The sequence below is a fragment of the Nannospalax galili genome, unplaced genomic scaffold (assembly GCF_000622305.1).
Source record: "Nannospalax galili isolate Female #2095 unplaced genomic scaffold, S.galili_v1.0 scaffold102, whole genome shotgun sequence".
Taxonomy (NCBI): domain Eukaryota; kingdom Metazoa; phylum Chordata; class Mammalia; order Rodentia; family Spalacidae; genus Nannospalax; species Nannospalax galili.
The window spans coordinates 7,775,781-7,792,000 of NW_008351958.1; the positions used below are offsets into that span (position 1 = coordinate 7,775,781).

Consider the following 16,220-nt stretch of genomic DNA (forward strand, 5'->3'; position numbering starts at 1 on the left):
TTAACAAAATTTCTCTATATGTGCATTAGAATTACAGGGCTTGATTATCCAATGAAGAACAAAAGTCTTGGTTTCTAGCCACTGGGATTATAACCTAGAAGGGGAGAGATATTAAAAAGAAAGGGAAAAAAAAAGTAGCCATAGCTACCAGATTAGTTGAAGCAGGATCACTTGATCCCAGGAGTTCAAGGATTAACCACTGATGGACTCCTAACTTGGGAGGTGGCAGAAATCAGGTATGGCCTAGTTGGAGGTAGTAGGTCACAGGATATGCCCTAGAAAGGGATATCTTGTCTCCTGCCCTCTCAGTCTCTGCTTGTCCGCCATGAAGTGAACAGTTGTTTCCTGATACCTTACCACACATGCAGAAGCCATGGAGCCAACTCACCATGGACTGAAACCTCTGACATCATGAGCCAAAGTAAGTCCTGGTTCCCGTGTTTTCTAGAGGATAATTTACCAGTGAGAAAACAGTGAGGTTTTACACATACAATCCTTAAATGCCCCAACATAGAGAGATTTAGTGTATTGCCTTAGGGTATGTGCATCTGAATGGCACAGGCAGGCCTTGAAGCTGAGTTCATATCCCTCAAGTCATATACCCTGCTGATAAAAAAATGAGAGCTCTTGTTTAGATTTAATTACTTTTACATTCATTTATTTCTATTTGTGTCTGTGTATATTTGTGCACGACATGTGTGTGGAGAGGCCTGAGGACAACTTGCAGAACTTGTTTTTTCCCTTCTACCACCTGGGTTCTGGGGATTGAATTCATGTCTTCCAGCTTGGTAGCAAGAACCTTTATCCCCTGAATCATCTCACTGGATATGTTTAAGGGACATACATTTGGAATGCACTGATCACTATATTGCTACTATGCAAAAGACTTCTGGTATTTCATAAAATTACCAATATGCTCTGTGAGAAAACAGGCTCTGATTTAGACTCGAGAAAGACTTAGTAAATAATGTTTCTCATGCCAGTTGTTCCGCACAGTCCCCAGGCCTCACTTCTAAGCTGCCTCTAGCAATTTTTATGTTCTGAATGTAAGAATTCAACTCAGAAGGGGTCTGACAGCTGTGGATTGAACCTCTTGAAAAGTGGCTTCAGGGAGAAGCTTACAATTACAATTGGGCACTAGAACTAGAGGCTTAATACAATAGGGTTGGTACCAGCGTGGGCTTATGATGGTGTGTCATCTGTGACAATAAATGCACACTCATCCCGGAGTCTCAACAACCTTTTATTTTTAGAGTCCAAGCTTTTCCTAAGAAGGAGCATTTTCAGTAGCCACTCTTAGTAGTCATCTGAAAAAATTTTCCATTATTTGTGACATTACAGATTGTAATGGGTGATTTAAAAGAAGTAACATGAACATTTATATAATATCCTGTAGAATCATGAAGTTTCCAGTGATTAGAATTTAGTCATGCTTGGAAAGGAACAGAGGACAGTGACTGAGCAGCACATGCCTCATAAAGGACACCTACACATCAAATGGAGGATGACTAATACCAAGGACCTGAGCACAAAAGATTTTTCCTCAGAGGAAACAATTTAGTTTCTAAAGAGCGTTCACTTCTGACATTTCAATTCCTGATTTCAGTGGCTGCACACTGTGCACTTCTGTGCCACACTTGGGACAGGTAAAGTACATGTCAAACAAGAAGCTACTTTTAACACAGTAATAACAGAAGATGTGCTCGCATCCTAAGGTGTGAGGCATGGTGGGCCACTCCCCACACAGAGCACACTCTTTGCCACTGCTGGCCAGAGTACTGTCACTACTAGGAGCACCGGTAAGAGGGATGCACCAGGATGACAGCTTGGCTTTCAACTTCTGGATATTGAAGAGTGGTAAGAGGAAAATCAGAAACTCAGCAAAACCATGCCAGAGAAGCTCCCTGTTCATGTACTCAAAACCAACCTCACGAACACTCTGGGGCTTGCAAAATACAGAGTGAATGCCAAGGAGGCGTTCTGTCAAAGTTGCAAACTTTCCTCTTTGCAAGAAAATCAAGAAGTTCATCAACTCACATAATTTAAAAAGCCCAACCACAAAATTCATGCCCTTTTTGACTTTCCCAAAAGATGCTAAACGACGGCTTCGAAAGAAATCATAGCACCTTTCTTCCAACCACCTCCCACCAATGGTGCACACAGCGAACCAGAGTTTCTGATTTTCACTTGGTGGCTGGTATTTGAAGTTGGGAGAAAAATCATTTTTGTACTGAATATTCAAAACGGACTGTCCCACAGTAGCATTTTTGGAGTAGACAGTGAATCTCCACAGGAAAAGCCACAGAAAAGCTTTCACTTCTGGTTCAAAGCGAGCTAACAGACCCGGCTGAAATCCATGAAAGCACTGAGTAAACTGGGACCACACGAGCTGCTCCAGGGCCTTGTTCAGCTCAAGTGCATCCAGCTGACTGATTCTGAGCACTCTGTTCGCACTCTCTTCTCTGGCAGCCATGGTGTCTCTGAAGGTGTCTAGAAAAACATAATTGGGAAACATCATCAAGCAGCGTGCTCCTCCATGACCTCTTCAGCTGCTGGGGAAACGAATACACAGGACACATAAAAGATGAGCCCACAGAGAAACAGCAAGCAATCTCTTCTTCATTTTTTTGTCTGTTTTTTGAAACGGGATCTCCCTGGATCCCCAGCTAGCCTACAACTCACTAGGTAAACCTCAGTGGCTTCACTTCACAGAGATCTACCTGCCTCTGCCTCCTGAGTGCTGGGATGGAAGGGCATGTACTACCTATTCTTAACTGGAACCTCTCTCCTCCTCTGTTTTTTTTTTTTTTTTTTTTTTTTTTTTTTTTGCCCCTTGGCCCTTTATTAGCAAAGGAAGGTGAGGGAAGAGACAGAGGGAGGTGAGAATAGAGGGAGAGAGACAGGAGAGTAAGAGCCTGAGAGAACCTATTTCTTGTTTTCAAAGCACAATGCGACATAATACTTCTTGGTCAGCTATTTCAGAGACAGATTTAAAATCATGTAACCAATTATGAGGCTGAATCAGGCAGATAGAGAAATATGAAGTACACAGAACAAGGCAATGGGATTTCTAGCACGCCTACTGGCTTCAAAGGTGTATTGTTCAGGTAGTCATTTATCCTTTTTCAAATGTTCTTTATATATAAAGGAAGTGAGAGAGAAAAATAAGTGAATAATATGTGGTTATTATTCTATCACAGTTATAGAACATAAACAATGCTAAACAATATCAAGACGGGTGAAGAATGCAGAAACTTGGTTACTGAAGTACTAAACAGGCACATGTATTATGAAGTACTCCAAAAACAGAAAATTATGATGTAAAGATACATACCACGATGGTTTTCACAACTATATCAAGGAAGGATATAGATGCTAAAGGAGAAAAAACATTGAGTGACATCTAGAGCTAGAACGAGTGGCTCAAAACAATGGACCCGCCACAGCAATGGAAGCACCGCCTCTGCCACAGCTGCATGCACAGCAGCGTGGACAGCTTCATCTCACTAACCAAAACTATCACCAAAAGCACACCTAGTTCCTAGCCTGGGTCCTCTGCATGATCCCACTTAAACACAGAATCTGAAAAATAGAACTCCAAGAAGTTGAGAGTAAAATGGTGTTGCTAGGGGATGGGAAAGATGGGAGATTTGGGCCCAAAGCGTAGACTTTTGGTTATAAGATGAATAAATTCTAGGGAGCTAGGGCATAGCACGGTGATTACAGTTGAAAACTTAGCACTGCTTGTTTGAAATTGGCCAAGAGAGTAGATTTGTGTCTCGTACACACACACACACACACACACACACACACACACACACACACACGCACGCACACACGCACACACACAATAAGAAGTGATGGTAATGATGAGTAGCGACAGATGTGTTAATTGTGGTATTTATTTACATATGGTATTATTTACACATATGTGTGTGTATATATATATGTCACCATGTTGCTTACTTCATATATCTAGTTTTTGTCAATTACACATCAATAAAGCTGGAAGAAAAAAAAAGTAAAGTGAGCTTTCAGTACACTGAACCTAAATATGTTCTCAAAGCCTTTGACAGGCTCAGGGTAGTGACACACAGAACCCAGGTTTTCAGTGGGGCACGGACCCTGTGGATACTGACTGCCTCCAGTGGGCCCTGTGATCTGGGAGCAGAGATGTCACCTGATCCTCTGCCTTGGATTTCTCACTTACATAACAAAGGGCTGGAGACAAAAAATGACCTTTTAATTCCTTTCAAATTTGAGTAGTTATGATTTTTACCGAAAAAAGGATGTTAAATGTTACTTATTAATTAATGAAAGAACTAAGAAAGAAACATATCCTAAAACAAAGTTGTACTTCTTAAAAGTAGGACTATCTTTCACAATACAGGACATGCAGAAGTTAGTTTTAATAATGTCCACATATCCTAGACTGAGTTTTAGTGGCAGCAGATTTTGTGCTTAAGTTTAAGTACAGGGAACAAAAAGAGCCTGTGAATAATGCAGGTTGCTTCATGCTGTTTTCCAATGAACTAGACATATCAAGAATGAGTCTCACATACAATCTGCATCTAGGGAGAGCTCAGCTTTCCCTCCTCCTGGGGCACTGTCAGTACTCAGTGGCCTCCCGAAATGGCTGTGGAGGTTCCTGCTGCAAGTTCGACTATGAAATCTTTTCCTCATACTTGCCAGGAGCTACAGGAAAGAAAGGAGTTAGAAAGAGGTCCCTTTCGCCACTCTATAATCTAATCTGGACTATCAATTCTCTGTCCAAAATATTTTTTTCTAATCCATTCATTACCCTCTATCTGCTAAAAACATTTCTAAAAACTTCTGGCAGCTGTCCTCTCATCTTGGGCCTACACATTGGTTTTTCTGCCTTCCACCCTTCAGACTCTGTCTACCCCGTGATCATTCTAGAACACAAGCCTCTCCAAACTGTTCCTCAACTTGATTTCATTCTTAAAGCACCAACCCCACACCAGACAGTGCAATCTCTTCTTGATCCTTTTGCATGAAATATGCATCCCCATTCTTCAACTGAACAGCTAAGTGCTGGCTCAAGTACTCCTTCGTCCTGACTACAGGTTTGACTTGACTACCTCTTCTAGTGCTCCCTTAGCATTTCACCTTTTCTTGGCCTGCATGTTTGGACACAATGTACTTTTTAATTATCTATTTCCTCCACTACAGGATAAGCACTGATGCAATGATTATTTGGGAATTATCACAGTTGAATCATAGCAACTGTCACAGTTCTTGGTACACAGAAGGCATTTTATAATGACTTGGTGAATAGAGAAATGAACAGGATGAAAAGTCTAGGGCAGAAAACACAAATTCTACCCACTAACCTTTAAAATTATTTCTACTTACCATATCAAAAATACTAATTATTACTCACTTCACCATGTTTGTGGTATGTCTGCTATTTACCAGCTGTGTTGGAGACAGCAATATAATAGAACAAAAGACAGTTTGAACCAGTGTAGAACCTATAATCTACTAAGGTGGAAGGAAGATTGTAAGGGTATACGATCTAAAACAGACAAATACAGTGATATGGTGCAAGTGACTTTCAAGGGGAAATTCAGGGGACTAGGCTTCCAACTCTACTTGGAAGGCAGGAGGGTAGGTTTCTGGAGAGGCGGTGAGAAGGAGGAGCAGGGTCAGTGTGGTTAAGGAAAGTAAGAACATTACAAGGACAGGGGATGAGGGGGTGCAAGGACCAGCAGAAGGCTGCAAAGTAAAACAGGAGGAACACCCTGAAGGTGCTGGACCAGAAGCTCAGCTGAGGCTGCATTTCACCATAAAGGCCCACTCAACAGACCTAAGCAAAAAGCTAACCAGATCTATATTTTAGACTGTTCTGATCACTCTAAGAATGAATTTCTGCTACCCATGAGAAAGGCTAGTCACACACGAGCACTTTACAGGCTACAGAGATGAGATGATCAGGCAAGAAATCAATGGTGCTGTAAGCTATAAAAGTATCAGTGGGGCCAAAGAGAGAAAGTCTAGACCAAGGTACAAGAAATGACACTATTTAACAAGAATTAAGTAAAAACTGCTGGGCATAGTGGTGCACACCTGTAATCTCAGCATCGAGGAAGCAGAAGCAGGTGGAACTCCGTGTTTGGGGCCAGCCTGGTCTACATAGTGAGTTCCAGGTCAGCCAGGGCTATGGGGTGAGACTCTAATAACTGACTGGGGTATGTGAATGGATGCTGCTCATACATCAAATCAGGCATACAATTTTTGAGGTCAGAAGTTTCTTTAAGAAGGCTCGGTGGCTGTCATGTAAATATGGGACAGAAAATTAAGGTGCCGAGTTTTATAAATCCAAGATCTTTCTGACAGGCATAATCCACTTTCAATTTACCTTATTTGGATAAATGTTAAAACAAGGATGGCAGTGATATATAACAATTCTGGTAAGCCATGTCGCTTCACAACATAATTAATCTTTTTTCCTTTTTGCAAGAATTGTAGTTTCATATTTTTAAATTGATAAAAGATCTAAATAGCTATAGGAAGGATACATGTTTCTTTGCATTCAATAGTTCTATGCTACAGTCTTACCGTCATTATTCTGTGCCCTCCCTGTTCCTCTAGTTTAGTGGTTTTCAAACCTGAGAACTTACCAAAATCACTTACAGGACCTGTTAGACTAGACTGCTGGGCTTCATTCCAAAGACTTCTGATTTAGAAGATCTGGAACAGGACCCAAGAGTTCACCTATCTCACAAATACCCTGGTGGTTCTGAGAGCTGGGCTACTCAATTTCAAAGCAAAATTCATCTTAACTCACCCTTTTCCCCCTTTTTATCACCTGTATATCTCAATACTGCATGCTGTCACTTTAACTCATCTCTGCCTAGTTTGCATCTCTTTACAGAAGCTATTATAAGTCTTTCACTGACTCAGCATTTCTCTTTCTTCTATAAAATATTCGTTGTGAAATTCAAGATCGATTCCACAAAAACCCTGGTCACAACTTGAGCTTGGAACACAGAGAAAAAGATTTATCTTGGCTCTCATTTAAGGACCCCAAGCAAGGCCTATAAGGAGGGCTAGCAAGTAAACAGAAAACCAAGGCCATAGGAGGCGTGTGGCATCATAGGTTCTCAAAGGCATATAAAAGATTAAAAATTTTTCTCAATAAACTACTCCCCCAATTATTATTTTGCTCAATTCTTTCTGCAGTTAATAAATTCTCTCAATGTAATTACATCAAATATGTAGTTGAAGAAAGAAGAATCTAAAGTATTTGATTAGCTAGGATAAATCTTTACCCAATTCAATACAATCATCAACAGTGAACCCAGGATACCCAAGCTGCCAGCACTGTATCCAACAGATTTTCTAGCAATGTAACAGATGAAATACTCGGCTTTCTTTATAGGATGAGTTGTGCCAATTTATGTATTTTTAAGTACTGGAAATGTAAAAATTTCAGAATATGGCTCATAAATACCTTAATATTATAGCTCAAGAATTTACCAGAAAGATGGGCTCTTAGGAGCTGCTCAATGAACATCTGCTTATGAACTCATATGAGACAAAACAGAGCATTTGGTAGATGAACAGCATGTGAACACACCTACATGAAGGAAGACATATCTGCCACATGTTCCTTACTGGTCTTTAGTGAGAATGCAGTCAGGAGTATTTTTCTCAGAAGCATCACTTACTTCAAAACCATTTCTAGAGAAATCATGCTTGAGACCATGTAGTAAAGAGAAATTTGTAATGATGGCCAGAAAAGGAGACTTAACAGTCTCTAACAGATCCAATTTTTAACAATACTTATAAAAAATTCTTTGTTATCCCTTCTGTTACAGTTTAACATTTTTTTCTTTGCTTTTTTCTTCCCCAGGCCTGGCCTCAGTGTAGATTAGGAACAGCTGCGCCCACTCTCCTCCCTCGGTAAGGCTCTTTAGTAGACCAAAAGACTTATTATTAAACTGCTCTTCAGCCTTTGCTCCTCCACATGAATAATTTGTTTCTCTGTTTTTTTTGTTTGTTTGTTTTTTTTTTTGTTTCAGCCTTCATTTCCAAGATTTTAGTCGTTTTTGTGACTTGTTTTAGTCATAAACCTAGAACAAACGCTGTCCATTACACCTCGCAGTGTGTCAGTGTGGAATGCCTTTCCTATGTGCTACATACCTATTCAGACAACTGTGAAGACTGCGAACAGCAAAGTTAAAACCAAACTGTCCTGGGCAAGTTCTAGCTCTTTCTCCTACTTATTATGTGATCAAAAAATTCATTAGCCTCAGATTCTTCTTGTGAAAGCTATAAATAACAGCTACTCACTGAGTTGTGGAGATGAAACTAGATAATATTACAAAAGCGGCTTGGAAAAGACAAATCTTATTACTACATTGTTATTCCTCTAGCTAAGGATGGGCCTAAAAAGAAAAAGACTACAAGTTGATGTTGGCAAATCTCATTTGGACACACTGCAAGCTTCATTATTATTCACACTAATGTCTTAACCTGTGTTAAAAGAATTTGTTTCTAGGAAACACTGACTACATCATTAAAATATAATTGTGGCAGATAAACCATAAAAATGATGTCACCATGATGTGCACATAGGAGGCCAAGCGGGAGGGAAGGCTTGACGTGACTCAGTGGGGCTCCTCCCACTTGTCTTAGGTCTGAGAGATGATGCTGTGGGATTCCTAGTGACTGGGATTGGGTTCTAGAACAACCAATGCTCTTGGCAATTTAACCCCCTCAGTATGGTTGCGCCTCTTACCAGGATGTAAAGAAACCTCAGGAACACACACTGATAGCATCTTCCTCTGGGGTACTTTGCTACACACTGCACGATTACAGGCAGTGGAAGCATCCAACCCTGGGTTTATCAATGTACCAACCACACTCAGTTCTTCCACACCCCAAATCTCACTCCACCCACCTCCTGTTCTGTTAGGTAGTAATCGTCTAGATTATTGTCTTAGAAAAGGGCAGTGACCAGGAGAAGGAACTGATGAAATAACAACAACTGGAAGTTCAATTAATCTGATTATAGAATCCTCTTCCTTCCACTGCAGCATAATAAGATTTGTCCTGTAACAGGCGTGAAGTAGAGAAAAATGCCATAAGTGTCTTTAAATCACATAAAATTATTCAGTGAATTCTAATTCTCTGACAAATACTTATTTAATTTAACCAATATTCAGTGAGCACATAAATGCCAGGCATCCTTCTAGGTATCAGAGATTCATCTAAATATTTATGTACTTTTAAAGAAGTAGAGCTTTACTGTAATCAGAACTGACCATGAATTGCCGTATCTGCAAATGGATCTCAAAATGTAAAAATACTAAATAGGGTCACAAAACTTCCCAGACAGAAAAGATAAGTATCTTATTTAGGGCAAAGGAACGGGGTGTGCAAAAACCCTAAGATGTGAACTCCTGGCATGGTCTAGCTGGGACACATGGGGGTGGATTTCAGCATGAGCTGCTGTGGTGTATCCTTGGTTTTTTAATCCAGTGTGTTTGCCAAGAGGGAAATCGTCCATTTGCTATGTGGAAAGCAGAGTAGGCGTGGAAGAAAGATGGGCCACACCACAGGGGACAAAGCACCCAGGCTGTTAAGAAGTTGCACTTCTGCTACAGGCATGGGCAATCTCTGAAGCGCAGAGACATAATTTTAGACTAAGCTGATGTAGAGCTCAAGAATACGGAAAGGAAAACTGCTGTTCTAGGAGAGCGGTTATAGGACTCCTACAATTCCACGTTCTAACCAAGATGGTAACAAGTTTCTGGAGAACTTATTTTAGTTTCAAGAAGAACTGTGGAACTAAAAAAGGAGATTTAAACTATCATAATTTTAGGCCAATAACCTCCAGTACTTTTGGCAACCCAGTACCTTCCTGGTGTCTGTCACACTGACAGCCGATACCAATCCTAATCATTGGTCGGTCCACTTTTACATTACTGTCAAGCTTTAGCAGTTCCCATATTATTGGTTCATTTCGACTGGTACTCTGCTTCATAAATAATGGCTCAAACTTGAAGAGTTTAAAAAAATAAAAGCTATTCTTAAAAAAAAAACCCAAGATTATTTTGAATCATAGCAAAATCAAATTTAATTTGAATCACTATTTTTTTCAGAATGCTTCAGACAAGTTTTTCCTAGTCCCCCTTTTAATACCTACCCGACACCTTTCTCCTTCATTTTCTAAGCCATGCTAACTTTAACTAAGAAAGGCTTATTAGCAGGAAAAGAGGCACATGAAAGTACTTAAAATTATAATTTGTGATATAGGAAGGTTCAAGTACTTTAAGGGTAGGTAGGAAAGATGCTGAAGGCAAAGTTGGGACCAGATAAAAAGTCCAGTATCTCCTAGGATCAGAGTGAGTAGCTTTTCACGTAACTATGTGTAAGACAAAAAGATCCAACACTAAGGACTATTAAAAAGGTCTCCTGCTGACACTTTATACTACATGTCACACTGTTTTTTCTTTCACAGAGAAAAACCCTGAAAATACGTTTCTGAAGAGAAGCAATGTATAACCTCATCCCATAAATAACTCCTGTTTTCATGTTTATCATTTCTCAAAATAGAAACTTTTTCATCTATATCACAGTACAAAACCATAACAAATGACTATATCTTATTGAGGAAGAAGGAAATTTTCAGATGTACTTTAGAGCTTTTATTGAGTAAAGTACAAATTACGAATGAATATATTTTATTTAAAAACATGTTATTGACAGAAATCTTTCAATAATAATGTGGGTATTGTCAAGGGCCTGTCAATATTAATGTAATTATGATTAAGAGGATAACATGGATTTTAGCTATAATACCAAGTAACATCTCCTCCATTGCTGCTATCAATATACACATTATTATTGACCTGCTCTGGGACTCTCGGTGCTAGATGTATTGCCATTAAACATATTTGTCAATGTATACTGCATACAGAAATTCTATATTTAAATTTATAGTCTGGTAAACTTTGTCAGCAGAAACATGTGATTTCCAATGACCACCTAGGTTATCATACATAGCCACACCCCCTGCAGCTTCTTCTGCAAACTGACAATGAACTCATTTTTAGTGTGGCAAAGTCACTGCCACACTCAGGTACTCTACTAAGCAAAGTGGATGGGACTATAACTTTATTTCTCTCTCTGTTTTTATAAGTTTTAGGTTAGTACTTCATACTTTGAGGCTATGTGAATAAACTCTAAGTGTAGCTCCTAAGTTTTGAACCTATGTTCTACTATTTTATTTCCTTTGTGTGTCTGGTAGATTTACTGCCCATTGCACCGAAACCATTCTAACAAATGGGACATGCATGCATCAAAGAGGTACTCAACATGACAGCAATTCCCAGAATGCACTTCAAACACAGGTAAAGAGTAAAGCTAGGCTGAGAACAGTGGAGCACCATGGCCTCTGGCACCTCAACAGGCCTAAACACCAAAAATTCTAAGTTAAAAATCTCGCTTCTGCCACATACTTGTTCAGTGAATTGCCATTCATTCAGTTGTTCCTCCCTTCCACAATATATAAATTAAATATCAATAGTTGATAGAGTCAAGGTTATAAATCTCAATCTGCTCATTTGGATGCAGCCTAGACATATCAAGTTTTAAAACGGTGGACATTAGGTCTCTATATTCCTTTTTCTTCAATGTATATTTTTGAATGGATTTCATAAAATATATCCTAATCATATATAGACCCACTCCCTGATTTGTACTCCTTCATAGCCTACCCACAAAATGTCATGCATTCTGTCATATATGTTAGGGACTATTGAGTCAAGTTTGCATCCCCAGATGTCTCTCGGTGTGAGTTCCATCCACTGGAGCCTGTTCAGTCTATCTAGCATCAGTCCCTTAAAGAAGATCAGCTCTCCCTGGCCCAGCAGGATCATCTGATAATAGTTCCGCAGCTAAGGTTGAGGCCTCCTGCCCATTTCCCGTCTATGCTGGTTTTTATCTGATTGAGTTTTCCTGGGTCTTGTGCTGTAAGTTCATATGCATAAGTTCATTCTTTTTAATTTTAATACACTATTCATCAAATTCTAGTAGGCATTTTCTAAACTTTTAAAAAACAAAGTTGGAAAGATTAAAAAAAAAAACTACATAATGCTCAAGTACACAAACAGTGATAAGCAACTTATCATAGGAAAATGAAACTTTTTTTTTCATTTGAAGAGGGAAGAAACCAAAAACAAATGGTAAAATTTTCAAGAGTATAACCGATCTTACTCACACACACAAAAATTTTTTTCAAAAACCTGAGGGCTTTTCTTATTTTACCTACAGTATATTTAAGTACCTACAGTTAACCAAAATACTATTTTTAAACCTTAAAACAGAATTTCCAACACCCTGACATAGAATCACACGTTTCTAAGAAAACAGCAAAGTTCTTTTTCTTTTCTCTCAGAAGATGATATTTCTGAGTCTTACAGAAAGCATATTGCAAAACTAGAGCTGTGTGAGTGTACACGGGAAAAATCATGTCATGATTAGTTCAGTGTTCTAGTTCAGGTTCACTAGTTGTGACTTGGGGCAAGCATTTTATTACACTATACATATTCTTATCTGCTGGGATAAAAACCAAGTAGTAAACAGTTTACCTACTTAATCTAGGATCTTCACAGCAATGTTTTAGGAAAACTTGGAAGAAGAAGAAAGTTAGTAAACAAACCAAAACAGCTCTTTCCAGTTGGAGAAATGATAGTAAACATTCAGTTTGGAAAAGTGATGAAAAAAAAGTAGAGAAAATAGAGCAGGATATATGAGAAAAAGGCAGTGTGTATCGAAAAACTAATAGTGTGGCAGAGAGGTTAGTAACTACTATAAAATCACAGGGCTAGAAGTGGCAGATACATGCTCTACTCCTGTGCCCTGTATTAACACAGTGATAACAGGCCTAACAGGTAAGTATAAATACTTTGAGATGGTATAACAAGACACACCAAAGGTGTTATTTTCAGAAACAAGGCATTTAGTGTACAGATTTGAAATATAGTACATTTTATGAAGGATGAGCAAACAAAAGCCCTATGATACATCTGAAGTAACCACATCTACAAATTACTCTATGAATGTTGCAGGTGTCTTTTGAATCAAATTGTTTAAGAGAATTCCAAATGACTTTACAATTACAAAAACAGGGATTTAATTGCACTTTTTATAGCACAAGAGAATGGGACAATGTTCCCAACCAAACAAAGAGATATCAGTTATGGAACAGGAGAAATTACCTTGTGATGCATAGTGTCAGACACTATGTCTTTCTTTTATATTCTGCACCAGTAAATCCTTATAATACAGTAGCTGGTCTCTCTACTTTCAAACAAAATGAAAGCTTGAGAAGATCAAGAGCTTACTCAAGGTTAATTAGTAAATTTCAAGTAATCAATACAGAAGTTGTGGAACATACAAAAAGAAGTTAGTAGAATGGATGGGCAATTGGTAAGCTTGGATTAAATTTAATTCCACAAAAGCAAAGCAATTTTTCTTCCATGTGATCCATCATTCAAAAGACCAAACTGATAACTAAACTCTCAAAACTACAGATGGGGAGAGAAATTAAAAGAACGTGGTAAATCACCCATTCGCTCATCCACATTCCCTCTCCCTTTCTCTATCCATGTGGTCAGAGTATCAAAGGGATTGAATGTCAAACCTGAACAAACAGAAGATGCCGGTGGGGGTGGGGGGATGCGCCATGACCATTTATTATGAATACAGCTTATAAGGAAGGCAGAGGCTATGCCAACTCATGCACTGAACAAGTGGGTTAGGCATGATCAAAACAGAATTGCTGTAAAGGGCCTGGCTTTTGTTTTAATAAGAAAAGACAACTGGGATGGCATTTTATCCTACTTTCTGACAGGAAAGCAAGCAGAGCTCTGATAAAATGTCTTCCAAAATAGAGTTAATAAGCAGTACAGAAAGCAGGCATTTTGAGTAGAGGGGAACAGTGTTGGAAAGACAAATAGCTGATACTGGGAGGGCCAGAGGTTGCATGATCCTTTTTCCTATCTCCATTATCATAGAAGCCCCTGTATTGGACTTTAAAGGACAATGCCAAGTTCACAGTCATGGGCAAATGGAGCAGCTGAGGGCTTTTCTACTGAGGAATGGAAGGACAAAGAATGCTTGGAAACTACTATTACTTCACAGGAAAAAAAAAAAAAAAGAAAAAAAGAAGAAACATATCATTTGTTTCTTAGTTGTCCAACACAGACCATAACGAGAGGAAAAAAAAGAAGTAATTGCAAGTGGACCTGTAGTCCAGACATAAAAACTGATATGATACATATTTTCCTTGTGCTACAGGAACCTGAAAATTACTTGATGCTCTGAGGAACACATGGTGCTGGACTCCTAGCTTTAGTAGAGAAGTGTGGACCAGCAAGTCTCCAAGACCTCCAAGGCTCTGCTACTGAGTATGTCAAATGGAGACTACCTGTCTTCCTATTGCAAAGACTATCATGAACATCAATCTATGCAAAATGTTTACAGTTCAAAGTAAGAATATGGGGAAGGGAAATAGAGTTATGACTGATCATAAAGATGGAATGAAACTTAAAACGTGCTTATAAAGTGAAACTGAATATGCACATTTGTTAGCTTTTAAAAATTGTGAATATGTAATTTTAGAAAGCTATAGTAAGCATATAAATGCATGTTGAGTACAAATGAATACTTGTCAAGAAACAGAATTTTCATGCTAAAAAGATCATCTGTTCTAAGACACAAATTAAATCGTAACAGGAACTTTGTTATAAATGAACACATAAATAGCTGCTCTGGTTATATACTTCAGCTGACACTCGGCGGCTTGCTTTGTCTTTCCTCTGCATGGCTCCAGGAAATTTCTACAAAAGTTCTTTTATGAAACAACTTTAAAACCACAGATCGAGTGCTACCTCTAACTACTAAAATTCAGAATTAGGTCAGAGGTAAGGCTGGTCAAGGGAAAACTAGAATCAAGACTAAAACTAAATTCTCTTGAGTCTAGTAGTCTGTGATGTGCTCTCTTACCTTATTTTTTAAAGAAAAAAAATGAGGCTCTCTTTACTTTTTAAGTAATTCTCTTTTCGAATCTTCCTACTTATGGTCAGTTTTAATCATTCTAGATACAAGTAACCAAGTAGCTGGTAATGAATGAAAGAGAGAGAGAGAGCGAGAGCGAGAGCGAGAGCGAGAGCGAGAGCGAGAGCGGGAGAAAGAGAGGGAGGGAAAGAGAGAAAGACCAAGCCAGCTCAAGGTTTTTTTTTTTTTTTTTAAGGTTGAACTAAAAGCAACACTTTCCTGGAAGATGTTTGGGGGGAGGGGCTTAGTCATCCTGTAATCCCTTAAAACTGTGAAAATGAAAAACTGTCAGAGGGGACACAGGATACCTGAATGAACATGATGACTTGAAAATTTTCAATCTACGAAAAGTCTCTTCGCTGAATATGTGGCTTATGGAAAATGGTACTTGAACAAATTAGGTAACAACTTTTAAAGACCCCAAAGAAAAATGGGGTTATCACATTTCTTATCAGGAACCAATGAAATTCAACACATTTGACAAGCAAATGTATAGGAAAACCTTGACTACCTTTGTCCCCAGAAACCCAAACTACTTTTAAGGTAATGGGTTCTCAAAGTTTGAAAACTTCAGTACGCTGGGGAAAAAAAAAAAAAAAAAGTATACTTTTTGATCAGAACACTTCGATTTTAAGTAGAACTTGGATCCTGAGAGATTCTAAAATCCGAACCTACAAAGTACCTCTCTGCCACTATCAGAAGGGAGACTACAGGGCAAGTCGCTGATGCACACGCCTCCATCCTGTGTCGGCTCGGTTTTTGTTTTTTAAAGGCGCGATCCTAAGAAAAAAACTGAGTTTGGATTTGCTCTACTGCCTTCCTCGTATTCCAGGGGCTACTCCGCATCTTCCAGGAAGACAGGAGGGAGCCGGAAGCGAGGGGAAACGCTCCGGCCGAGGCCCTAGGAGGCCTGGGGCCACGACGCGCGTTCCACCACAGACACTGACCTTAGGGGTCTGCGCAACGTCCGGGCTCCACCGAACTGAGGCTCAAACATTCTCCCGAAAGCTGGGCTTTCGGTAGCAGAATCTATTACCCACGCTTCCGGAACTCGCGGGCTTCCGGAACAACGTAAGACCCGGAAGTGGCTAAAAGGAGGGCGGGGAGCAGGGGTGGGGTGGGGGTGG

At 39.3% G+C, this 16,220-nt stretch overlaps 1 protein-coding gene across 1 annotated transcript; it reads right to left on the minus strand.

The window, feature by feature from the left end:
* Positions 1-1,224: 1,224 nt before the first annotated feature.
* On the minus strand, positions 1,225-16,201 carry Pex2 (peroxisomal biogenesis factor 2). The gene is made up of 2 exons (XM_008848912.3): positions 16,041-16,201; positions 1,225-2,490 (listed from the first exon to the last, which is right to left on the minus strand). Exon 2 carries the CDS (start codon positions 2,471-2,473, stop codon positions 1,565-1,567), a length of 909 nt encoding a protein of 302 aa, XP_008847134.1. The 5' UTR covers positions 2,474-2,490; positions 16,041-16,201; the 3' UTR covers positions 1,225-1,564.
* Between the last annotated feature and the right edge of the window lie 19 nt (positions 16,202-16,220).

What these genes read in the sequence shown, in the direction of transcription:
- Pex2 (XM_008848912.3), bottom strand. Translation starts at nt 2,473, where the DNA reads ATGGCTGCCAGAGAAGAGAGTGCGAACAGAGTGCTCAGAATCAGTCAG.